Here is a 26603-nt window from a genome sequence, read left to right on the forward strand (position 1 = left end):
TGGTGTTTGCTACTATTATAGAGATATATAAGTTTTTACAATGAAAGATTTACCAGAGTCTGATAGCTGCCAACATGGAGACACAACAATGCTATATATTGATTACAAATGCAATATGCAATCAAAAAGGAAGTTCAACTGGGTCTATAATGTTGTATTTTAAAAATAAACAGATAAAAATATGATAAAATGTTCACATTTGCTAACTCTGGGTATGGATACATGGGTGCCATATTATTCTTTTCTCTCTTATAGCTACATAAAGAGTAAGTAAATCCCTATGATGTAAATTTGCCAACATATTCTTCTCTGTAAAATCTTCAAGTTTTTTTCCTATAATTTCCTTAGGGGCAGTAAGCCATGAGTAGATATCATGGGAAAACAGACTCAAGCTTTTGTAAGGGTGCATATGTTTGAGAGAGTTCCTGAACCTACTAATTGGTCCCTCAGTGATAATGCCATTACTTGGATATATCTAGTTTCACCCTAACAGGCTTATCGGATCTTTCTGAGGCAGAGTAACTAAAATGTTAAGTCAGGCTCTGAGGATGGCTGTGGTACCAAAGGAAATCCTATAGGGTAGATTACAACAGGCTTCCATTAAAAGCCTCTCCCACTGGGTGAAGAGGAGGTTAAGGGGTGGTGCTCATTCCCTGCGATAGGAAATTGGCCCAATTCATGAGGTAGTAGAAAGGGATAATTTCTCATGACTCATCACTCTAGTCAGTGTCTAACATGTGGTTTCCCAAAGAGTGTTCTCAAGAGCACTTACTCTGTGGAAAGCCCACAGAAGTAGAAACAAAACCAAAACAAAACTACAAAACTAAAAGCTTCCATGTAAAAAACATTTAGGGACGGTTAGATTAAAATAGCTTTCTTTATCTCATTCAAGAAGGAATACAGTAGGATTCTTTTCCAGATGTATCTGTGTTTTGGAAATGTATGTGATCATAAAACTCTTTTCAATTTGTTTCACTATTTTGAGAAACATGCTCTAAAAAAATATCTCTGATTTTTAAAATTCTGGAGCAGCCACAGAGAAGCTGATCTTTCTAAAAGTCATGCTGATAAATGTAGGCAAGCTCTCCTTACTTACCAAATGATTGGCTCTCAAAGGCTGCTCTGTTATCTCTGATTCCTTGCTAGCTGTTTCTGGATGCTGAAATAGAAAAGAAATGCCTGTTATGTCTTTCTTCTCCTCTTTTTCTTGAAAAAGTTAGAGACAGATTATATAACATTGGCCTTCCCCTGGGTATATTGGTGGGTACATTCAAAAGCTTTCCTTAGTACCGTGTGAATGGCTTTGTAGAGGCACCTCATGCTTTAGTTAAACAGGGAGTGCCTTACTCTTTCTAAAAATCAACTCCTATTTTCTCATTGATTTACATGAAAACTTCAGATGGACAGTCAATATGCATTTGTGCCTAACAAATGTCTTAAGTCTCCTCCCTACATTCCCCCAATCTTGTCTGCAATTGCTTAATGATATAGAAACAAACATTTAAAAATACAAAATGCAAACCAATATTTATAGGACTCCTTTGGGAATCTTTTTATAAGCTGAAGATCCCTTTCAAAATGTGAGTGATTCTTCAATAGAACAGACTAGAAAGTCCATAAATAAACTCAAACACATACAGGAATTTAGTACATGCTAAATGGTATTCAAATCCACGAGGAGGACAGTGTTGAATAAATGGTGTTGAGACAAACTAGGTAGAAATTCAGAAACAAAGTGAAGTTGAATCTACAATTCACACCTGACTCAAAATAAATTCTAGGTGGATCAGAGTTTTAACTGGAAAAATAAAACCATGGAAAAAACTTGAAAAATAAAAACATTCCTTTGGCCTGTTATTGAGCTGACATACACACTAAGTAACATTCTTGTAAGTGATAAGTCACAATGAAATAGTAGAAACTTTGATAGGAAAAGCAGTATCCAACTCTTCTACTGAGGCTGGGAAATGATTTAGGTAGAAGAGAGAAAAGCTAAGAGATGTTTTATATTTATATTTTGTCATGACAGTAAGGAGCTATAAAGTGAATTATGTGATCAATTATGTCATCCTTGGGGGACAGTAGCAGCTCTGATGGAGACTAAAGGGAGAGATGTTTGATATATAAGGTGGGATTAGGTTGTAGAGGACTTTGATGAAGAGCTTACCCTTGGTTCTCTTTTAGTGGGACACCTCTGGGGGCTTATGAAAAGCGGATCTTTCTAAAAATCACACTAATAAATGTAGGCAATCTCTCCTTACTTACCAAATGATTGGTAAGGTTCTCAATCTCCACACTACTTACATTTTTGGCTGGATAGTTCTCTGTTATGACAGGCTGGCCCTGTGCACCATAGGATGTTTAGCAGAATCCCTAGCCTCTGCCTACTAGATGCTTGTACCATCTCCCTCCTTTCAACTTGTGATAACCAAACTGTTCCCAGATGTTGCCAAATGTATCATGGGGAACAGGATTACCACAGAACGAGAACCATTGATCTTTAGAATGACAGAATAATCACTATTTAAGGACTGTCTAGCTGTGGTTGTGTAGAATGAATAGGAGGTCAGCAGGACAGAAACCTGAGAGAATGTATTAGAGGCTGACCCATACCCTAGGTATGGTATATTGTTATAGTAAGGGCCTTCAATAAAGTACACCTCGCTGTATCCATGACCTTGTAGTCAGTCCCTTCCCACTTTGATGTAGGAACTGGCATGTGACTTTCTTTGATCAGTGGAATATCAGCAAACAGGACATAGGCTGAGGCTTGAAAAGCATCTGTGCATTTGGACTTTATCAGCACACTGCTGCCACATGACAAGACCTGTGCTACCTTGTAAAGATCTGGCCTCGTGGAGACCGTATCCGGTAGTGTTGCCATAGACATCGTTGCCTTAAACATCATTGCCAAAATAATTTCTGCTACAAACTCTTTCACTGCAGAAATAATTGTCAGTGAGGCAATTTCATCATTAGCGAGAAAGTAAGTGGTTCACAGTTTGGTTTCATTTCTCCATTGACAAAATTCTCAGAGTGCTCCCAATTTTATGTTATATACATCTTAGCCAGATTGCATACTGTACTGGAAAATAATAACATATCAGTTTTTGCAAGCCCTTTGGTGAACACAGTCATCTCTCCCACCCATAAAAACAGAAAGTTTACCAAGCAATGGCAAATATAAAAGAGAGAGCTGCTCATTTACAACAGTCTTAGAGAGCATTACTGATTCTTTAGTTGGAAACTGATACCTCTCTTAATGAGGAAAGACATTTCAGGGAAAAAGAGAAAAAGTTTGATGCCTGACAAGGAGACAAATCAACAAGTACCCCCCCCCCCCACACCCCCAAAGAAAGTGTAATACTATGAACAAAAGACTTCAATGATAATGTATTTTTACTTTTGCAATAGTCTTATGAATTTTGTTAATTTTTCATGCTTCATTATGTCTTTTTTAATGTCTCTCTTTTGTTTCTGTTCTTTTATCTTTTTTTATAGCCAAGTTGCTTTAGAGCCACTTAATTATGTGGCTAAAATGCTTACAGCAAAGATGATACTACCTAGAACCCCTGAAGACACATGGTCCAGCTAACAATGAGCACCAACTTCTAGACACATGAGCCGGGTCCTCTAAGACTATGCAGCCACAATGAAGCCACCATGGCTACATGATCCCAGGCAAGCCAGCAGAAAAGCCACCTCCCTGAGCCCTGCCCCAGTTCATGACAATGAAATGATGAACAAATGTGGTGGTGGTTGTTTTAAATCACTGTTTGTTATGCAGTGATAGATAACTGTTACATTAGGTTTGGAGTAGATTATTATGTGTGGAAATGAGATGTGTACACAAGACGTTTGGAATAATCCATGTTTATTGATTACTCTTCAATGAAGGGGCTTGGGGAAAGGGCAAAACGGGTCAAAGAATATAATAATTTAGAAATTAGTGCAAATTCAAAGTGAGTTCAGGAATGGAGTTGCATGAGCAGTCACTAAGAAAGCACTTCTGCCTCAGCACTTAAAATATTAACTCATTTATTTTGAAAAGCATATATTTATTCATTGCTAACAGTATAATGATAGTAATATTTCAAAGATTCAGTTTAATAAGTATATTTGTAAAGCTTTAAAGGCATTACAAGCTATCCACTTTTTACTTTATATGGAAAATCAATCTTTAGAATAAACAGGAAAGCACATACACTCAAAATCAATAACAATTTATATTGCACTAATGGTGAAATTCATTTCAATGTATTAAGCTGTCCACTTGTATAGAACTATATCCACTTAGTGATTAGATTGCTAAGACCGGGGCTTCTCATAATGGACCAGATGGAGATTACCAGTGGTATTTACAACTTGACAGGTGCTTGCGAGTGTTGACTGTGTTTATTGTATTGTTCAAGAAGAAACAGTTCCTCAGATGTTTACCACTTAGCTCTATGTTTAAGAACACTAGCCTACAGAAATGTGTCAGTCAAATCCCCTACTTTATTTCATTATATTTTTAAAAATCAAAGTAATCATCAATAAAGAGAATCCAGAATAAGGTAGAATGAAAATACAGTCATAACTAAAAGAAATGATAGTAAAGGAAGTCTAAAAAGTGGAGGGAACATATAATGTGAACAAAGTGAAAACCCAAATGCATTTTCTCAGGCTGTAGGAATCACGGAAAAGAACATATGCTACAGAAGTCATATGACAGAGTGAAGGTCTCTTGTAAATGGGAAGACAAGATTTATTTGTATTTTTTTGTTAACCCACACCCGAGGCTATATTTTTCATTGATTTTTAGAGAGAGTGGAAGGGAGGGGGAGAGACAGAGAAACCTAGATATGAGAGAGATACATCAATTGGTTGCCTCCCGCACAGGCCCCACTGGGAAGCCGGGCTCAAGCCTGCAACTGGGCCTGCAACATGCCCTTGACCGGAATCGAACCCTCGGCCCTTCAGGCTGTGGGCCAGCAAAACTGACTAGGGCAAGAAGAACAAGATTTTTAAAAAGGGTCAAAATGAAGTAGGGGATTTGTACCTATAAAGACCATGTACCTATAAAACAGTATAAAGAAACAATAGCCTTGTTGAAATAAGTGTTTCACATCAAAGGAGAACATACATTCGGATATATCATTTCCATAGATTTTTTTTTTTAAAAAAGCTACCCCAGTCTGGTAAACATTGCTGCCTACCAAGGAGTTAGGTTATTACTTTTCACTCAGGTTGAGACAAGGAGTGAGAAAAACTATTTGGATGTGGGGACCTGGAAGATCTACATGATTTCTATTGCGTATTAACTAGTTGGACTTTAATGTTGGATGGACATTTGTTAAGGAGAGCCAGGAAAATCAGAGAATGGGGTCTTCTGGTCAATCTCACACCTTGGTTGTAAGAAAATATGCATATACAGAAGTTTACCAATTTTCCAGAATTAGAATAAAATACACATAACAATCATCTGGAACCCTAACCCTACCTTCCTTTTCCCTTTCTGTCCAGTTAGTTCTCTTCCCAAGGTCATGCCAGTAACACATCTGTGGGGGAGCCTAGTTCTTGGTTTTACTCCAGCAAGAGTTTACCTCGAAGGGCCTGGCAACGCTCCTGCCGCACCCCCAGTTCCACCTGGGTCCCCAATTCCAAGAGCCCCAAATCCATGCTCTTGCCAGATCCGCACACGGAAAGCACCGCCAGGCTCCCGGAGGCGTGGGAACCAGCGCCGGGCGCTCCTCCTCTCGGGCTGGGCTGGGCGGAGCCGGTCCCGCCAGGAAAGTGGCAGGTGCCTCGCGCCTGGATCTCAGTCTCTGGCGGGCTCCCCGCGCGGTGCGCGCAGCCAGGAGCGCACTTGCCGGGCTCCCGGGCCGGCAGCGGGCCAGCAGGGCTCCGTGCGCGGGACCTGGGCCCCTGTGGGAGTGCGCCGACCTCACCCGCCTAGAGCCTCGCGCCGCCCGGACGTCCCGCAGGTGGCAGAACCCGCCGGACCAGCCCAGCTCGGCACGACTCCCGGCGGCGGCGGGTGGCCCCGGACTTCCCGCTTTCGCCGCAACCAGGGCGCGCAGGACGCCCGTCGCGTCCCGTCCCGTCCCGGAGCTCCCGAGGCCGCCCCGTCGGGCGGGATGGAGGGGGAAGGAGACCCGGAGGAGCTGGCCCGCCTGCGCGCAATCTTCGCCGCCTGCGACGCGAACCGCTCGGGGCGCCTGGAGCGCGACGAGTTCAGCGCGCTGTGCGCGGAGCTGCGCGTGCGGCCGGCCGACGCCGAGGCCGTGTTCCAGCGGCTGGACTCGGACCGCGACGGCGCCATCACATTCCAGGAGTTCGCGCGCGGCTTCCGCGGGGCCCGCCGCGGGGGCCGGCGCCGGGGCTGCGGGCTGCGGGCGGGGCCCGCTCCGTCCGAGTCCCAGGCTGGGTCCGACTCCGGGGACAGTGAGGAGGACGAGGACGACCAGGACACGGCCGCGGAGGTGCTGGCGGCCCTACGGGGCTCGGCTGGCCCTGGCCCCGCCTGGCGGGACTTCCAGGCTCGACTCGGGGAGGAGGCCAAGTTCATCCCCAGGTGCGTGTCTGGGTTGGAAGGCGGGCGGTACAAATGGCGTGTACTGTGCCGACTCACTGAACCCTCTCTTCTTTGTGAGTTGCTTTTCTCCATTCACTAACTTTTCCGAGACCGCGGTCCCCTGAGAGTTCAGGAAAGGGAATGCATTCAGAGTAAGGGTGTGGAGGAGCAAGTTGCAAATGCCCACTTCTGAGCCCTGCAAAAGGTGCTTGGTTAGTTACAGGGGCCACAGTGAACTCCTGTGTCCAGAGATTCTTCCAGGACATGGGCGAGAAGCGCAGGCTCCTCGGTGCCACCTGGTTATGTCATCTGCTGGAGGACTTCCGGGAGCTGGGGCGGTGGTGACCCGGGCCCATGGCCAATTTGGTCTTCGCTATAGCAGTTTTTGCCTGTGTTGTTTTCCTACTACTAAATAGAAAAAGAGACCTTATTGGGCATCTGTATTGCTGGGCACATATAGGCATTTTATAGAGTTCATCTGTTTAAATTTCAGAATAACCTTGGGGACGGGGTAGACTTTCTTTTTTCCCACGGATGAAGAAACTTAGACCCAGAAATGTATGCCTATAAAATGTCAGGGGACTTGCACAGTTAATAAAAGAGCAGGGATTTGATCCCAGATGTTGTGAATTGAAAAACTGTCTTTATATACAACAGAATAAAATGATAAGATTATACAATAAATTCTCTACTCCTATGACTGATTCCAACAGAAATAACATAATGTAAAGTTACTAACTTAATTCTTAGCAGGAAAGGGGATGCCTGCTGGTTCAGGGCAGGGAGGGAACGCCGCAGGTGATTTTTGGTTTGGGATTCATTTGCTCTGTCTCTGCCTGGTGTCACGGTGTGTCTCTGGCAGCTGCTATCACGTCTTCCTCAGGCACTACAAACATGTGAATGTTGTAACACCGTTTTTTTTGCTTTCTGCTTAGATTTCAGTTGAAATTTTATGGAGCTCCGGCTACCATTATTAAGAACATCTGAAATACCTCGTGTTGATTGGCGGTTCACATATCTGAGACATAAGACTCAGAAAGGGAAAGTTCCCTGAGAGACAGGCTGCAGTGAGATGGGCTCACCTATTCATAGATTAGACTTTTGGGGCAAGGAGTCCTCACTTCCGCCTTCTCCCAAATTCTCTCTGCAGTTTGGAAAGTACAGGAAACACGGGATGGAGAGTGACTCACTGCAGGATAAGAGGGATTGTGTGGAGAAAGAGGGTGTGATACTCATCTTTTCTAGTATTTACAAATGAATTAAAATGCGGTGTCTCCACCAGGGAAGTAGAAAATTTAAACATTGCTATACACTCTGGTCTTTGAATCATCTTTCACTTTGTCACTTGGTTTGGGACCAGCAAATTAAAACGGTAACAACTTTAGGAATAAGGAAGAGTGAGTTTGCATCATATTATTTTTATGTATATATTTACACGTACATATGAATCTGCTTTTCACAGTTGTCAGGTCTCAGCAGCAGATGTTTGACACTTAACCCTTAAGTAATTAAAACGAGCTTCCTAGGATCAGTGTACAAACTGGAACTTATTATTATTGATGATACTATTATTACGATATGTTTCAAACTCTTCAAAGGTTATGAAATTTAATGGCTACCAGTGTCACCTGGTAGACTTGTGTCCTAAGCCCCACCCCCTTCTATGGGAGATAAACAAGTACAATATTTACCTTCCTGTACTTGTTTAAGTGGAAAAGAACTGAACAGAGCTGCTTCATCTGATTGTTACCATGGCAGCCATAACTGTTTTGGTAAATTGGATTGCTTCTATTCCACTTCCTCATACAGCTGTTCTCCTTCCCTTCCTCTCATCCAAATGTGATAAAAATCTTTTGTTATTGATAATGTCATTGCCATTATTTCATCCAAATAAATTCTGCAAACATTAATGAGTGTCTGTTTTGGGCTAGATACTCTCTTAGGTCCTGTCCTAGGTCCCCGCAGACAAAGAGAAGGACAAGATGTAGTTCATACCCTCAAGAAGTTCATAGTGTGGGTGAAACATTTTTCAAAAATTTTCTCAAAGACCATTTAAAGGCAAGATAATTATTTGCAGGAAACTCCATCTATTATAGACGTAGCTTGACAGACTTCTGCAAGCAGGAACTTTCTTTGAAGTCTTGAGTTCTCTTTTTTAAAAAATTATGTATTTGGTCATTTTACTCCTTAATGTAGTGGAGCTGCTTTTAATATAAAACATTATGTTTTCTTCCAAGGGCAAATTGTCTTTCTGGAAGGGTGCGCTAGTTCATCTGGGGGCTTTGTTTCCCTCCTGGCACTCTCATCTTCCCCCTGGTACGCTGTTCCATGCCTGTGGGGTGGTAGAGGATGTATTCATATGCAGTTTGAGGAGAACAATACCAGATATAAGAATGGTTGGGTAGGCCAGTGTGGCTCAGTGGTTGAGGGTCAAACTATGAAACAGGAGGTCACGGTTTGATTCCTGGTCTGGGCACATGCCGGGGTTTTGAGTTCGATCCCCAGTGGAGGGTATGCAGGAGGCAGCCAGTCGATGATTCTCTCATCTTTGATGTTTCTAACTCTCCCTCTCCCTTCCTATCTGAAATAAATAAAAATATATTCAAAAAGAAAAAGCATGTTTGGTTCCTATAGAGGCAAAACATGGCAATGATTTCCATTTCAAAGTTTTTTGAAGCTCTTAGATCAAAATATTAAGCAAATTTGGGTTAAACTCTCCAGTCATCAGTTACTATGATATTAGAGAGAAAATAATACTGCATTTTGAAAGGATCAAAATGGTGTCTGGGATGTGTCAACACATTCTTAAGTTCTTTTCCTCTTAGAAAACTGAGGAATGGGGAGCGAGGTTTCCAAGCAGTCACATGGCCTGGCTATGTATACATGGTGGACAGGGTCAGGACGGATCGTTACCACTTCATAGTAAGCTAGAACTAGGTCAGCCAGCAGATGAAACCGGAATGGGCAAGGTGATGTGGTTATGTAAGAGAATTCTGGAAGGAAGATTGTTCCAGGTCAAGAGAAGCCCTCAAAGTGGGCAGAGAACTTCCGGGGAGAGACAGAGAGCAGACTGGTACTAACAGCCTAGTTGATTTCCAGTGCCAGGGCCATTATCTTGGTGAAAGGGCCATTTTCTTGGTGAAAGGGAGATTTGTACTCAGTGGATACTCAATAAATGGACTCAATTAATATTTGCTGGATGAATTGGATAAGACTTTGTCTTCAGTTCCTTGGTTCATATACTGAGAAAGCAGTTAGTTCATTCTGGATGCCCTTTTTTCAGTTCTCGATTTTTATCAAGTTCTCAGTAAGAGCTGGTCATGGGGTTCAGAGATTGGCAGGGAGAGAAGGAAATTGTTTGTGTGTGTGTTCATTGAGCATTTGCCCTGGGGCAGGGGGATGGTGGAAGTCATCTCTGATCAGAGCTGAAACTTTCAGAGTTTTCTCATTTCCATTTGAAGCAATTTTGAGTGTCATTTGTGAAATGATTCAGCTTGATAAATTAGCTTAGAACCCCACATTCTCAGAACAGAACCATGAGGGTCTAGCTGACACTGGGACCACCATGCTTTTATGAATTGGCACAGGTTCTGCCACAATAGCCAGATCAGGGATAGACCCAGGGCTGGTGCCTGGAGTTTAACAGGAGGTAGCGTGATTGGCGACCTGCCAGACAGGGCTCGGGTGGGATTTGGTCAGGCACCAAAAGTGGTTCTGTGTAGTGAGATGGTCCCTTCTGGTTCTGATATTTGAATTTCATCTCAAGCTAATACTTTCTTTTTGGCTTCCTAGCCCCAGATATGTATTCTGGCCTCCCCAATCTTATAGAACTGCCAGTTTCGGATGCACACACAGTGGGCAGCTTTTCTCTCAGGTTTTGGTGAGAGATTATTTATTCTGCCCTGATGGGTGGGCAAAAAGAAAATGGCTTAAAATGGGATGTCATTGGAAGACTACGCTCCAAGAACCTCAGACTCTTCTTAACTTGTCTTTTAACATGCAATGTTGATTTACTACTCATCCAAATCACTGTTCAAAATCAGGGTCCTACTGCTCCTGTCACTTCGAGTTTGTGGCAACCTTGACCTCTTTCTTGATTTCTTTGTGGTTGCTTAGTCTTATTTCATTTGTGAAATGGAAATAGCTACCACATGTTAAACTGCCTTGAACGGAGGCGTGGAAGCTGACAGCTGAACCTTTAGATGATGGAAGAGGTCAGAATTCCATAGTGATTCAAATGTCTGTTGTTTCTTTTCCTCCTAAGATGGTATATACAATATACATTCTTGCTTTATCTGTATCTTTCCAGGGCTTAGGGAGCACTTGACTGCAGCATGTAGTTGAAAGGAAGAAGTGGGAAATGGTTATCATGGGTATTCAGGCTGTTTCTGTCTGACTATATTAATCTCATGTCAGGTTGTAAAATGCAAAGTAAACACTAATTCTCAGAGAGAAGCTTTAAAGGTGGAATGACTGTATGACACATACGTTTTCCTTGGAATTATACCCCCCACCTACCCCCCCCCCCCTCCAAAAAAACACCAAACAAAAACAATTTCATTGCCTCAATTTGTAAATATTTGGGGTCTTCCAAATTATAATTATGAATTTTAACCCTTGAGGCCTTAGCCTGTGCATCTTATAAAAACAAGATATACAGCCCAGAGTTGTGTGGCTCAGTAGATTGATTGTAGTTCCATGCACCAAAAGGTCACCAGTTCGATTCCTGGTCAGGGCACATATCCAGGTTTCGGGTTCGATTCCTGGTCAGGATGTGTGTGTGAGGCACCTGTTCGATGTTCTCTCTCACATTGATGTTTCTCTCACTTCTCACTTTCTCTCTCCCTCTCCCTTCCTTTCTCTCTCAAATCAATTTTAAAAAAACATTAAAAACACACACCAAGATACACAGATGCAGTCACTCTAACTTTTTAATTCTTTCTCTGGTTCACTCAGTATTGATGTGCCTGCCAGTGTTCTAGGAACTAGTGAGACTTTGTAAACCTGACTCTCACTTTCAAGGAGCTTATTGTCTCACCTTCTTAATTATCTAGAAGTTTTTGATGCCTGAAGGACCTGGGATGCAGTACGGTGAATGGAAAAACACTTCCTGGCACGTACCCCGGACTATGGACATTTCATGTCAAGGGTGTTTCTCAAATCAGGGCTATAAACCCTCTGGGGTCTTTACATGCATGCTTGGGAGTCTTAGAAGACTAAACATTTCTGTTTTCATTTAATGAAAGATAAAACAGTTCATTTGAGCACATTTGGAGTTTCCTGGATGACTCATCCATTATAGATTTGGCTACACAACTTCATAACCTGCCTTGTGATTAAGATTGTACAGAATCCCACAGCACTACAGTCATTGCTGGGGGTGGAAGAGGAAGGCAGAGCAGTGAGCTTACTGTATGAATGATGCGTTCATGTGGAATGGAGTGACCGAGAACACAGCATTGGGTCATCTGTAGTCTCAATAGAAAGTTATGGGAGAATGGGGTTTGTTCATGTAACCCTGCTCAAAAGAGCCACATGCCAGCTCCTGGTACCATATGGACATCGGCTGTGGTGATTTAGTTTCTGTTCAAGTGCACCCTCCTGTCAGATCAGGTGAATGTTGGTGATTCCGATTTCAATGACTTAGTAAATGTGTGTTGGTCTTATAAATTTTTGGAGGTGTAAGTATAAGGAGCTTATATCTGGTTTATATTTGTTCATAGTTAGATATGATATAAACAATATTTATGTCAACTCTGGAATCCATAGGAAGTATCTTCTTTACTAAGGTTGCATATTTATCAAGTGTGAGAAATACTCTTCTAAAAGGCCTTGAAATCCTCAGGAACTACATAGGATCGAGAACATTTGTTTCTCTATTTTTCATTGCGAATCTACATTGTCTGTCATTTAAATTGAGGGCATAATGCTGTGGAGAAAATTGTTCTCAGTCTTGTCATTTTTCCACAGAAGAAATTCTTTTCTTGCCTTTTTTCTCCCTCCCTCCTGTGCTTCCAAATTTTTTCTTTTTTTGTAGCCACATGTGCCCAGGACTGCGCTGGGCACTGGCTTTCAAATAGTATCCTATCAAAAATCAAAGTTTCTTGGCCAGTTTCTCTCTATCCAGAGGTGATAACATCAGTGAGGGTATAGAGTGGAAGAATCATGAGGGGGATGGTCTGGATTCAGCTCTCACCAGTGGCCGGAAATCAAGCAGACCAATTAAATTCAGGGAGTTTCCTCCTGTCTTCAGTAGAGAAGTTATCTCCAGTCATCTCCTGTGGGGGTGTCACAGCTCCAGCAAGAGAGACTCTAGGCCCTTGTCAGATGATCTCTGGGTTCCCTTTTCTTACCTGTGGGTGACTGATGTGATGGATGGGCTCACATTCAGAGGCCTCTGGGGCCAGGCGGGTAACATTGATTCAGTGGACTGGAGTGGAGTCTGGACCAGGAGGAGGCTCTGCTTCTTCTGTTAGGGGGATGGACAGTTGCTGCCATGCTGGATGTAGGCCCAGTCTTGCCAGGGATGCCAACTTATAAAGATGGTGAAAAATGCAGATGTTAAATGAAAATTTCCAATTTTCCATAATCTGTGAAGGTCAAAGCACAGAGATAAAAACAATACTGTGTCCAGTTTTCAACCTCTATTTCCTGCCTGTGAATGGTAAATTCACCTGTCAGGTGTGATCTTGCTTTGAAGATCTGTGCTGATGCTAGCGTGTGGTTCCATGGCATTCTAATTCAGAACTTTCACTGTGCTCCTTCCTCCCCTTTCAAGTTGGTGGAATAGTATTTTGACCCAGAGATACTCTGTTTTTATTCTCGCTCTTGGACAAGAATAATTGGCTTTACTCAAACTCTACTGTGTTGTTAGTTATCTCATGCACAAAATGCCTTCACAGCAACCTCCAGACATGCATGACCAAATGTTTGAGTACTGTCCCCTAGCCAAGTTGACAAGTAAAATTAACCATCACAGTCACGAAGGAACTTTCTCAGAGCCTCAGTTTTTGAGATTTCCTATGTTAGGGGAATCAGTTTCGAAAAGATCAGAGAGCATTTTTTAATGCCTTCAGCTTATAAAATATGTACCAGAAAACTTTCAAATATTTATTCGAATCTGGAAAAAAATCCCTGTACATATGTTATATTCCTCCTGTACCCCTTCCAAATGCCTCAACACTTCAAAACAACGTACTGAATTTCTAGGGCAACTTTAGAGTTATTAACATTTTTTCTGTCTGCCAAGAAAAGCTTTGCCCTACATGTGCTTATGGCTCTAAGATGCTCCCAGGGAGAAGAGGGCTTATTATTCACACTTGTCTCTACCCTTCCATTCTCACCCTTCAGTCTCATTCTTCATCTAAATATCTGTAACTCCAGACTGAGCGCGTCCGATGAGACAGCTTGGATTTAAGCAGCCTTAGCCGTCTGGCAAGCCAACCCAACCTTTACATGGCTGCACTTTCCCAGGCAAACGAAGTGCTTGCTTGCTCACTTCCTTTCTTCCCTTCCTTCTCCCTCCTTCCCTCTCTCCAACCCTTCTGCAAATGCCTTCTGGAAAGACATTAAGCTAAGAAATCCGAAGGCTGAAGATTTAATGAGAGACAGTAACAAATTCCTTTCAGTTGGAACAAGTTCTTACTCTGCTGTCCCCAACTGCTTGTTTTTTTGTCCCTGTGTTGGTTGTTGCTAACAGGGATGCAAATTTGGGAGGCATAGGGAAGGCCAGATACAAAAGCTCAGCCATCAGAAAGCGGCTAGTTCCAGGCTCCTGTTTCCAGGATGAGGCATCATTCAGTTCCCAGGAACTCAGCAGACACTAGTTTTAAATCTTTTTCTCAGGCTTTGATCCTCAAGGGTCTCAGACCAGCAGCATTGGCCATACCTGAGAGCTCTTCTAGAAGTGGGTAGATAAATTATAGTATTTGTAGATCTGTTATCTTCATTGCTGTGGAGTATCACAGCAGATACTCCACTGTGCAGAGTATCACAATTTATCCATTTTACCTTTAATGAATGTTTGGGTAATTTCTACTTTGTGGCTATTACATGTAGTACTGCAGTGAGCAGTTTTATCATGTGTCATTTAGTAAGCATGTGGACACATACAATGTATTGCTTTTAATAACTGCAAAATAATTTAAGCTTTCCTTGCTAACTCAGGTAGTCTAGCCTTACCCTGTGCAGTAGTGGAGTGATATTCCTAGGATTTGTGGAGATGGTAGTTCAGCTTGACTTTTTCAGTTCCTGTATACATTTTCGGTTCTTGCTGTCAGGTTACAATTTACTATTGTCAGTACTTCCTTATTTCTTGGGGACCTTTATTTTCTGAAGATTCAGAAAGTAAATGATCAGATGTATTAGAATTGTGTTTCAAAACCACTGTTGGAGTGCAGGTTATTCCTGAACTAAGCAGGGGTGTCTCAGAGACTGTTCTTCATTCTTTCCTGACTCACCCTTCTGGATGGACTCTTCATGGTGCCAAGTTACCTGAGTTTCAGGTGGCTGGAGTGCCATAATGTTGAGATTTTTTTTTTTTGCAGTTTTATTTTCCATTTGTATCCAAATTTTAACTCCTTTTCCTATTTTGTTCATATTGAAAGCTCTCCAAAGTAGACAAATTATCTTTTTAAAAATAATGCCATTAAGAAAGGTAAGCACAAAACATGGATGTATAATATATATGTATATATGGAATAGGCACCAAGCCAAGAATGGCTGTGGCTTTATGCTGAAATGAACCCTTGGGAGTCTGGCAAAATAGTGACTTACAGCTCTCTCTTAGGCTCCCAGTTGATCATTGAAGTTATTTTTAATACTCTCTCTCTCTCTCTTTTTTTTTTTTGAGTTAGGGAAAAGCTACAGAAACTATACATGAAGGTAAACATACTACTGCTTTGTGTTTTTTTCTTGTCCATTCATGTGAATTTTTGTAATAACTTCATTATAGCTTCTTCTTTAGTACTTGGATTTAAAGCGACTGTTCAACATATATTTCCATTTTGTTTAGTAGCTTTTGGGCCAGTTGTACTGCCCAGAGGGCTTGTTATCCATGCAGATGAGAGAGGAGGGCAGCTTATACCACAGGGATCCAGGGAAGAGTAAAGGTTTGGGGTGGAAACATAAACTGAGATAAATTAAATACACAGGTCACTTATCTGATGAACCAGTGCTTTGAGATGATGACTCAACTGAGAGAAGACTGGGTTTTTCTTTTCTTGGCTCTCCTGCAGGGCTGGGGTCAGATTCCTTCAGGAGATAGTGTTTGCAAATCTGAGGCTTATTTGCTCTTTTAGTGGGCTGGGGCTCTGGGAGCTCAAAGAGGGCTAGTTTTCAGGACAATTGATACTTGTATAATATGAAAAAGTCAGATTTTAATAGGATTTTTAGCTACTTTCTTTTTTTAATAACATCCCAGAAAATCACCTTTCGGTTCTTCAGAAAATCAAATGAAAAAATAATTAAATTCCTGCAAGTTGCTGGGAAAGCAATGAAGTGGACAGGTGATGAGCAGTGGAGTGTATCGGGGAAGCGTCTACCTTGTGGAAAATACGCCCCAGGCATGAGTCTCAAAGGGTCTTCGCTGTTGAAATGTGGGATTTAAGATGTAAGGGACATTTTATTTTAAACGGGATATGTGTTCAAGAAATTTATAAGAAAATCTCTAAGAACGAATTTTGCTCTAGTTTGATATTTTTGGCCCATCCTTTTGCATAAAGGAGAGATGCTGGAAAGCATTATTGATTTATCTTTATGTCTGATGGTTAGGTAGCAAGGTAGGTAGATAAAAATCAATGATTCTTAAAATTAAAAGTAGACTTTAAAAATTCTTTCTAGGACAGGTCTTCTGTTCAATAACTAAACTAACACTACCATGTACCCAAGCAGTTTTCATTTGAGATAGTTCAAAAATGTTGTCATTGAAAAGAAATTGTCATTTCATTACACAATCTTCCAGAGCAACTCTTGTAACCTTTGAAAGAGGCTTTTAGGAAGGCCAGGGAAGGTTGTGTACAATCTCCAACAAAGATTCTTGCCAGTATCATCTGTACTCTGGCATAAGGTTGATATTTAACTGTTGAAAAAAATGAGACTATAGCTACAGCACCAGTTCTCCTTCCATGATATTAACAGTAATTTTCCCAAATAGTCATTCAGTAATTAGTAGTAAGTGTTTAACATGTATTAAATACGAATTTAAGAAGTACACTTGCTGCTAAGCGAACAAGAATGCAATTATATCCCTAATATACTAATTTTAGGAGAGCAAATGTACTTTTTACTGGTAGTCATGATTCTGTAGTATATTCAGAAAATATCCTCTGTACAAAGTGCTGAGGAGCACATTGAGAGCAAATTCTGAGATAAGCTTAGAGCAAGTTTGATTAATGGAGGATATTCTCAATTCCTCTTTTTTGTATTGACGTGTAAATATTGACATATCTAAATGTGTCAGCTCATGATTGTCACAAATTCTCTGTTTTTTCTCCCTTTAAAGGACTTTGAACGTTTCTTAACTTTTATGATAAGACTTGGCAAATACATTGTCTTCATTTATGACTCTTTTAAATGTTTTCCTATATTTAGATGCTCCAAATTGTAGGTAGGCCTTTTCAATTTTATCCTATTCTGGTACATAATGTAAGTTTTATCAAGTAAAAATAGGAGGTCCATCAAAAGATTTTCCCCATAAGGTACGATGTTCCAAATCATAATTACAGAATTTTGGAGTAAATTTGTACAACATTTGAGCTCTCATCATTTAATCTATTTAGTCTGCCTGCCTTCCTGGTATCAGGCTTAGTTTTCAATTGATTCCACACTGTTAACAGCTTCAAAGGCAGAAGGAAGGTAGTTTTTCTAGTTCCCATGTTGATTAATTTCATTAAAGTTTTCTCATAGATTTTAAACCAAATGTAATGAAAACATATAGGATTAGTTTGCAAAAAGCATAGAATGATTAGCTAAGTAGTTCTTCAAATGTTCAAACATTTCAAAAACCAGAATGATGATAGACTGTAAAGAGAGAAAATAACCACCATAAACACCAATGAAAATGTTTAGATACTGTAACTATGTGTATAAATATATTTGAATTTTTGAGAGTTACAGCTTCTATTTCAATTTATAGAATATTGGAGCCTATTTGGGTGCAATTTTATGCACTACCACCAATTTTAGGTGCATTTCTACTTGACAAATTTCTTAATTTAGTAAAAATTTGTATACCAAAATGATTCACTGGTATTTTTCGCTGAATTTACAATAGCATCTATAATAATCTATAATAATAAAAGCATAATATGCTAATTAGACCAGACATCCTTCCGGATGACCTTCTGGATGAAGCTGGGGCTGCGAGGGAAGCCTGGGTCTCGGGTGCCAGAGGGAAGCCGGTGCTGGCAGCCCGAGGAAGGAAGGCTTACTCTTGCATGAATTTCGTGCATTAGGCCTCCAGTTCATAATAAGGTTGGATGTATTACCATCAACACAATGAACTTCCAAAGGTTTCATTTTGATTCCATGCAGTGGATGGAGGGGGAAATATCAAACTCATTGGAATTAAATGCAACTGATTTTTTTTAGAAGCATCTGATCAGGCTGATAAAACTAGCCTCATTTACCTATGTGAGCTCTTTTTCTGATAATGGAGACAACATAACAGCCATCACCTCACTATTTGCATTTGTATAAGAAAAATTGGAATTAAAATGCACAGTGTCAATTTAGAAAGACAGCCATTTGATCTAAGGGAAGAGTCATGCTTTGCAGGCGGTGTGCAAATGAACCTTCTGGAGCTGCATGAGTGAAACCACAGGCTCTGAACATTGCTTTCTTCCTCAGGAGATTTATGCCTTCTGGTTTTCATGGGGTTAGTGATATCACTCTAGTCAAAAATAATATGTTGGCAAAAATAATAATAAGCTTCTTATTTTGGAATGTTTTTAGAGTTACAGAAAAATTGTGAAGATACTGCAGAAAGTGCCGTATAATTATGCACGCTCCCCCATTATTAACCCTTTGTACTCCGCTGTCCCCTTTCAGGGGACATCGGAATTCTAGCATATCACTCGGATGTCCCCTCTCAGGGGACATTGCAGTTTATTAGTGATTACGGGGAATTGAGTTATTTCAACGCAACTTTTTGAGACATGCATGTTTCCCTGAAGTTTTATCTTGAAATGGCACAAGAAATTAAATCAAAATATCGTAAAATTACTAAGATATATACAAGAAATGTCAGCGGGTTTTGTGTCAGATTAAACAATAAACTACATATTCCCGATGTGGGACAAAGAAAACGGGACTGCATTGTGTGTTCTAACAGGAAAACACCTGGTGGCAGGCGTCAAACCACTTATTACTGTCAAACATGCACTAATCAGCCTGCAATGCATATTGGGGAGTGTTACAAAACTTATCATACTGTACAAAATTATAAACAATAAAATATTGTTTTTTTTGCAAATATACATTCCTCGATGTCACCTAATTCATATAAGTCCAATATCATTATAATATGTTACTTGGTTTTAAAATTATACTAAATAATACGAGGGTCTGTAAATGCACGTTTCTGCCGCAAAAGTAGCATCGAGTAGCTGGTAGCCAATGTCCAGAATGGTTCGGAGTGCAAAGGGTTAACATCTTGCATTGGTGTAGTACGTTTGCTACAATTAATGAGCTGATACTGACACATTACCCTTAACTAAAGTCCATACTTTATTCAGACTTCCTCAGTTTTCCCCTTATGTCCTCTTTCATTTTAAAATTTTTATTTTTTTATTGAATTTATTGGGGTGACATTGGTTAATAAAATTATGCAGGTCTCAGGTATACAATTTTATAATACATATTCTGTATTATTGTATTGTGTGTTTATCATCCCAAGTCCAGTCTCCTTCCATCACCATTTATTCCCCTTTATCCAATCTACCCTCCTTTCCCTCTGGTAATCACCATACTTTTGTTTGTGTATATGAGTTTTTTGTGTTTTTGTTTTCTTGCTTAATCCTTAATGTCTTTTCTTTTTTTTGTTTTTTTGTTCTAGCATCCCATCCAGGATGCCACATTACATTTAGTTGTCATGATTCCTTAGGTTCCCCTTCGCTGTGATAGTTAAACATTTCAAGTGTGTCACAATTGATCACAATCCTTCTTGAGCAAAGGAAATTTGGTACCTAACATTTTATTAAGCATGCACCTTTGACTTTTGAGGTCTAAAAGAATTTATTTTATTGCAAAATGTAAAAGCACTGCCATCCAATAAAATAACTAGTTATATACTTTAAACCAGTGGTCGGCAAACTGCAGCTCACGAGCCACATGTGGCTCTTTGGCCCCTTGAGTGTGGCCACGAAGTTTCACTCGCACTGTACGTGCGCGCCCGCACCTGGTATTTTGTGGAAGAGCCACACTCAAGGGCCGCAGTTTGCCGACCACTGCTTTAAACCCTACTAAAAATGGTTAAATCAAAGTAGAAGGGCACTCCAGTTTCTCTCTGTTGCTCTGTGGCAGGATTGCACAACGCCTTTTTTCTGTACCTATTTCATGTACATTGTGCCTAGAATTTCCCAATTTCCCATTGATTAGGCTGAGCAGCATTGCAAATCTTGCAGGTAACCGCACTGCTGGTTCTCCCCGTGGCCAGCCAGCAGCCACCTCCGGTCTTTCTCCACCACTGTCTGAGACACGAAGGAGTTACCCATCTCCTGCTTCTCTCCTCCCAGCTTAACTTGTTTTATCAGTGACTGTTCTGTTTCCTGCTCCTGAAAGGCAAGGCTTAGTTACATTGTGCCTGGAAAGGGTTAGGAAAGGGGAGAAGGGTTTATCACTGATTGTCTTCCGATTGAGGGCACATTAGTGAGAAGTCTTTTCACTGCACGTGTTTTCAACACTACCAGGTAAAAGACAGATAAAAAGTGCAGATCCACCAGCTTGCCCTGGTTTATTTTAATGTGACTCTTAATACCTTTAATGAAGCATTAGTACACAGTTTAGTAAGTTACTGTTAATGTCACTTTTTGATTAAAACAAAATTCTGGATGAATGTTAAAGCAGACAGGATACAGGACATTAAGCATAAGTTGGGATTGTTCCCAGCAAACCTGAGAAGATGACAGATATCTAAAAGGAAATTTTGCATAGAAACCGATATGGCACTCGAGATTTTCCTCCCCAAGCCTTATCTTTCTTGCCAAAATAGAAAAACATTTCAGTGAAAAAATAACTGTAATACACCTACTCACACTAACCTTACTAGATTATTCCTGCATTTAGCATGACTCAAAGTAAGTTGAGAGAAATACTGGGGGAGTGAGTATGCATTTTAAGTACTCTTAGGTCAGGGGTTCTCAACCTTGGCTGCACATTAGAATCACCTGGGAATCTTTTTAAAATCCTGATTTCTGAGCCCCATCCTCCGGAAATTCTGTTTCTTTGTTATGGGGTGGGGCCACAACATTAGTAATATAGAAACAGAATTTCTGGAGGATGAGGCCCAGAAGTCAGGATTTTAAAAAGATTCCCAGGTGATTCTAATGTGCAGCCAAGGTTGAGAACCACTGTCTTAAGTAAAGAGGTGCATGTTCTCACATGTACATGTAGACCTGCATGGCACTGATAATGTGATATCCATACATGAAAAACTTGATATCAACCTAGGGACAGGACATGAATGAGGCCTGTTTCCAGGGTATAGGAATGTTAGGTCTGCATTACCTCACCCCCATTCCTATGCTCAGGATCTATGTCAATAGACAGGGATCACATTTGGCCCTCTGCCTATTTGAATAAATATAGCCTTATTGATGCACAGCCAAGCTCATTCATTTATGTGTCGTGGATGGCTGTTTTCATGCTGCAATGGCAAAGCTGAGTAGTTGCAACAGACAGTGTTACTGTTTTCTATCTGGTGCTTTACAGAAGAGATTCACTGATGTTTGGTCTTTAACCTTGCAGACTGACCTCAGGCACGACCCAGTTCTCATTTTTCAGGTTCCCTTGCACTGGCACACATCACACATGAGACAGCCTGTCTGTCCATGGGCTTCCACACCACATCACACCACTGGCTTCCTTCTAGATCTTTCCCAAGACACAGTGCAGAACCCAACAGGAGAGAACCATCCGCTTCTCTCTAACTCATTTGGGTAACAATGGGTGACGTTTATCTTACCCTTACTATTCCTTGTACGGTTGTATGCACTTCAGTAGGGTTAATCCTTACAACATGGTGTGGCAGATCCCATTACTACACTCACATGGTGACTGAGGAAACTGATGCCCAGAACGTTAAGGGTTTTCTCTGGGTCACAGAGCCAGGATGTGGTGGGGAAGCACTTGAACTTAGCCAACCGGTTACACTTACCCTGTGCACTTGTCATTCATGACTTAAGAAGCCCTCAGCTGTTTTGAGTGCACCTTCCCTCAACCTTCAGCACAAAGCCCCTTGCTGTTTCTGTCTCCCCGCCTCGGCCCCGCTCCCCTGGCAAACTCCCAGAAAGTGCCTAAATGTCAGTGATCTTAAGCAGAAAGCAGTTTTCTATTTAAAATCCATCTAGGCTTTGAATAAATCTAGGTAACATATCCATGTTCCAGGGAGTTTTCATTGCAAAACTCTTTGGGGAATATTACTCGAGCAAGTACTTAGTAAAATATTGTTCAGGGTGATGTGGATCTGGAAGGAGTTTCACCTGCAGGAGATGTCTCTGGGCTGAGGGCCCTGGGTGAGGCACTGAATACCTGGATGCCTGAATACTGGACTAGATCAGCCTTTGATGGAGCAGCAGCAAAACTAGCTGGGAAAAGCCTAGGGCACTGGGCTAGCTTGTCTTTCCCAGTCTGAAGGATGGTGGGACCAAGTTCAAAAACCATTCTGTGTTTTCTGTAGAAGGGAGAGCCAATACCTATTCTATAACTGAATTAAGAGCTGGACCTATTGTGAGAACACAAACTAGACTAGTTTCCAGTGATATGCAGCTGGCTCCAGGTGGTTAGTGGGTAGAAGCCCATCCTGTCTGGAGCGAAGGACTTGAATTTCAGAAAGAGAACTGATGTCACCCTTGTCTAGCAGTACATATAGCTAGATTCAGCTGTTGTCTGCACTATCAGATTTTATTTGTCTGCATTTTACACATCCTATCTAGTAAAAGCCTGATATGCAAATTGTCCCCTCGATTGGGAGTTCGACTGCTCGCTATGACATGCGCTGACCACCAGGGGGTGGCACGGCACTGGCAGCGGGTGGCAGTGGAGGCACTGCCAGCCCTGATGGGCCCCAATGAGAGCAGGACTGCAGAAGGATGGGGAGCAGGTGAGTGGGCGGTGCCAGGCCAAGGCGAGTGTGAGCAGGGGCCTGATCGCACCGCCAGTTGCCCCACAGACGGCAACCAGTGCTGAGGGAGCCAGGTGGGGGGGCCCAGCCTCGATCGATTTCCCCACAGGTGGAGCACGTGACGGGGTGGCTCCAGGCCAAGGCAGGGGGCCAGGAGGGGCTGTGGAGCTGCGAGGCTGGGGGCGAGAGCTAGGGCCCGATTCCCACAGGCCACCCTGAGGCAGGCCACCCTGAGGGACCCCACCCATGCACGAATTCATGCACTGGGCCTCTAATTCTGTAATAAAGGAAAGTAGAAGCTAGTGAAAACTCCTAAAGTCCCACATTTCTGGATTAAATGACAGTGAACCTAGATTTACCTTTGTCTCTGAAATTTTTTCTCCAAAATCCTTCGTTTAATTCCTTGCTACCACCAACATTTTGTGAAGATGGGAATAGTTATGATGCACACTTGATCATGTCATCTTTCTTTAAGCCTTCTGGTGGCTTTCTGCCCGCTTAAAATAAGTGCCTCCTCCCATGTCCTTACTGTGCAGACCTTTGGTTCCTGCTAATTTCTCCTCCCATATCCACACCTGCTGCTTCTTCCCAATGCTGAGCTGTCCAGCCTCACCAGCTTCTTCCCGTTACAGGAATTGCTGGCTCCTTCCCTGCCCCCACACCCTTCAGCCTATGGTTATTGGTGTCTGGGACAGGCTGTTTCCCCTTCCCCCCTGCCTTCTGCCTAGTTGACATCTACTCATCCGTGTTCACCTGCCCTATGAGCATCTTGCACATCATCTTCATGGTGAGCCTTAGGAGGGAAGGAACTTGGCCAGTTTCTTAGCATTGAGTATCCAGGCTCTAACATGGTACCCCTTGGATGGCATGGATGTTTAATTTCAGTTTTCTTGTGGCAGCCTCTAGTGTAGATGATGTAGGCATTGGCACTTAACACTGTTTGCTTTCATTCACAGAAAACTGCTTTGGGCTTTAGAGCTATATAACTTATAATTTGAATAAATAACTAGCCCCCTATCTTAATGCTTAAAGCAGCAAGACTTTGAATCTAAGGGGCAATTTTCCTAGCACCCTTACTGGGTCGCTGTGCTCCTTAGCATGGAGTGATGCTGTCTGCACTTGACTACTTCCCAGATGTGTCCTGGCATTCTAAGTACCAGCATCACTACAGGACAAATACATGAACACACACACACACATGCATACATACACATGTATATACTTTTCTAAGTAAAATGTTAATCTTATGTGTGACTTTTAAAATTTTTACACAGTGTAAATGTACCTGTTTTTTTTATAAGTTTGTGTGATATCCCTTTCAGCTTCAATAGGACTATTTGCAATTTAAAATGCTTATTTCCTGGGATCACTTAAAAATTTTAAGTTGTGAATTTTTCATCAGTAATTAGCCTTAACTACAATCTTTCTCACAAACCATATTGTAGTTTACCAAGAAAGAAGAATAGGCTCAGATTTTAAACATCTAAAATGGGTTGGTAATTCAGGGTGCAGTTTCCTCTGAATGCCTTTCATTTGATCCATTTTCATTAGGCATAAACTAGATTATTTTTAGTTAGTGGCTTTCTCTGCACAGAAGTAGACTGTTGTTTGTCTTGGCTGACTAACACATACGACTTGAACCTTGATCGTTACCTGGTATTTGTCAAGTATACCTGTAAACAGGTCTACTTGGTATTTGTGAATCCAGTGTAATTGCTTTAGATGAGGCCCTGAAATGAAATTAAAAGTGCTTTGAGCCTTGTCATTGGTGGGCACCCTTCTCAGAACTCACGTGTGCCACGCTGGGACAGGCCCTGGAGAAAGCAGGCTGTGTGTGCAGCATTGTGCAGTCTCTGCTTGTTTAACCTGTGACATCAGGAGCTGGACCCGGGGGAGACCTGTGACTACACTCTCAGGAGTGGAACAAAAGATTGTCTTGGCACCAAGTAATGGCACCACGGCTGTTGAGCTGAAGAATCTGCAAGTGTTTAGCGGCTTGTACAGGGCACATCATTTAAATCTTACATTGAGGGGCCAGGTATTATCTCTTTTTTTAAAAATTTCTTTAGTGGTTAAGGTATTACAAATGTGTCCTCATCACCTCATTAACCCTTAACCTCCCCCCCCCCACTCATGCTCTCATCCCCCTGTTGTCCCTGTCCATTGGTTTGGCTTATAGGTATTATCTCTTGCTCTGAAGAAGTACTTTTTGTTTGTTTTTCCCTCCATCAGGTGTGAAAATCACCAAGTGCCTTATGTTGCAATCTGTTGGCATAATCCAGATGGTTCTCTCCTTTCACAGATGCAGAAATGAAAGCACACAGGCAGATGAGGGGTGGGGGTTGTGCCTCATTGTTTGCAATAGTGCTTTTCTCAAATAGCTGTAGGTAAGACAAGTTTTGTAAGCTTACCTCATTTTAATCTTAGTTGTGCCTTATTTTCTAAAGGAGTCCCTTTGCAATGTGGACAGAGTTTGTAGCAATAATACATATCCTCCTCCAAAATAATTTTTAAAATCTTGGTACAACACATTTTCTTAAATGGAGCCACCTACTTGGGACCCCTGAAACCAGTTCAGCCTGAAGAGCTAGTTCCTTCCTGGAGAGCCAGACTCTGGAGCCAGATGGGCTGAGTTGGAATTCCTGGCTCTGCTACCTGATGATACTTACCTCTCTCTGCCTCAGTTTCCTCCATGGGAAATAGGAAACTAGTGATAATTTCTTCGTAGGGTTGTCATGAGGATTAAATAAATAGTACATGGAAAAGCTGAAATCACTGCCAGGAATGCATGTCAGGTGCTAAATGAATGTCTGAGTCAGTATATGAAGGCTTCAGAATGGTCTTTTGTTCCCCTTGAAAGAGAGTGGGTGGTGGTGGGAAAGACTTACTCTGGTCAGAGGAGTTTTATGACTTAGTTCATATGAAGCTATCAAGGAAGTAACCTAATCTGGAAGAGCATGGTAAAAAAAAATTAGGAAATTGTAGCGCCAACTTTCTAAGTTCAAGGTGACCATAACAGACCTTCCAAGTCTTAGTGGCTCTATAAAGTACAGGCTTATGTATTGCTTATGTGTCGGGCAGACCAGAGTGGTCAGGTAGTTCCCCTCAGTGTGGGGATTCAGGGATCCAAGCACATGCCATCCCTTGGCTTTGCTGTATTGGAGTCCTTCACTTCAGCTGTAAGGATGATGGAGAGAGAAAGAGGGAGGCAGAGAAGGAGAGGGGAGAGAGAGAGAGAGAGAGAGAGAGAGAGAGAGAAGGAAAAGGGGTGGAAGAAGGGAGAGGGAGGGAGGGGGAGAGGGGAGACAGGAGAGAGGGAGAGAGAGAGAGAGAGCGAGAGAGAGAGAGAATATGAGTAAATGAATAAGATAGAATCTGAGCCAAGGATCTTACAAAGGATTGTAAGGGCCAAGCAAGGAAGTGGCAACACACCATTTCTCCTCCTATTCCATTGGCCAGAACTAGTCACATGGCTCCAATATACCTGGGGGGTTCTGGGAAGTCAATTCTCCCCATGTGCCCTGTAATAAGAAGCAGGAAAGAGGAGTATCCAGGTCATTTCTGGAACAGCTGCTAACCATATGACACATTTTATGCTAGTGGCAGATATTTTCTATTATTAATCTACTTGTACACTTCACTGTAAACTATTTCTGAAATTCTGTATAATGCCAGGAGCCAGGTAGGACTCAAGGGAATTTACAATCA

At 41.8% G+C, this 26603-nt stretch overlaps 1 protein-coding gene across 3 annotated transcripts in view; it reads left to right on the forward strand.

The window, feature by feature from the left end:
* The first annotated feature begins 5906 nt into the window (after positions 1 to 5906).
* Positions 5907 to 26603, forward strand: part of RASEF (RAS and EF-hand domain containing) — a 56073-nt gene continuing 35376 nt past the window's right edge. The window contains exon 1 of one of the 3 annotated variants that reach the window (XR_011473406.1): positions 5907 to 6556. Coding sequence is in view for 1 of the 3 variants with exons in the window: in XM_070431445.1 (XP_070287546.1) it covers positions 6120 to 6556 (437 nt within the window). In the remaining 2 variants the exon portion in view is untranslated. The remainder of the gene's footprint in view (positions 6557 to 26603) is intronic. The other 2 variants (XR_011473405.1, XM_070431445.1) reach the window with 2 other exon arrangements.

Source organism: Myotis yumanensis, unplaced genomic scaffold (genome assembly GCF_028538775.1).
Source record: "Myotis yumanensis isolate MYYU_CA2020_CCGP unplaced genomic scaffold, mMyoYum1.0.hap1 SCAF_12, whole genome shotgun sequence".
In the NCBI taxonomy this organism is placed as follows: domain Eukaryota; kingdom Metazoa; phylum Chordata; class Mammalia; order Chiroptera; family Vespertilionidae; genus Myotis; species Myotis yumanensis.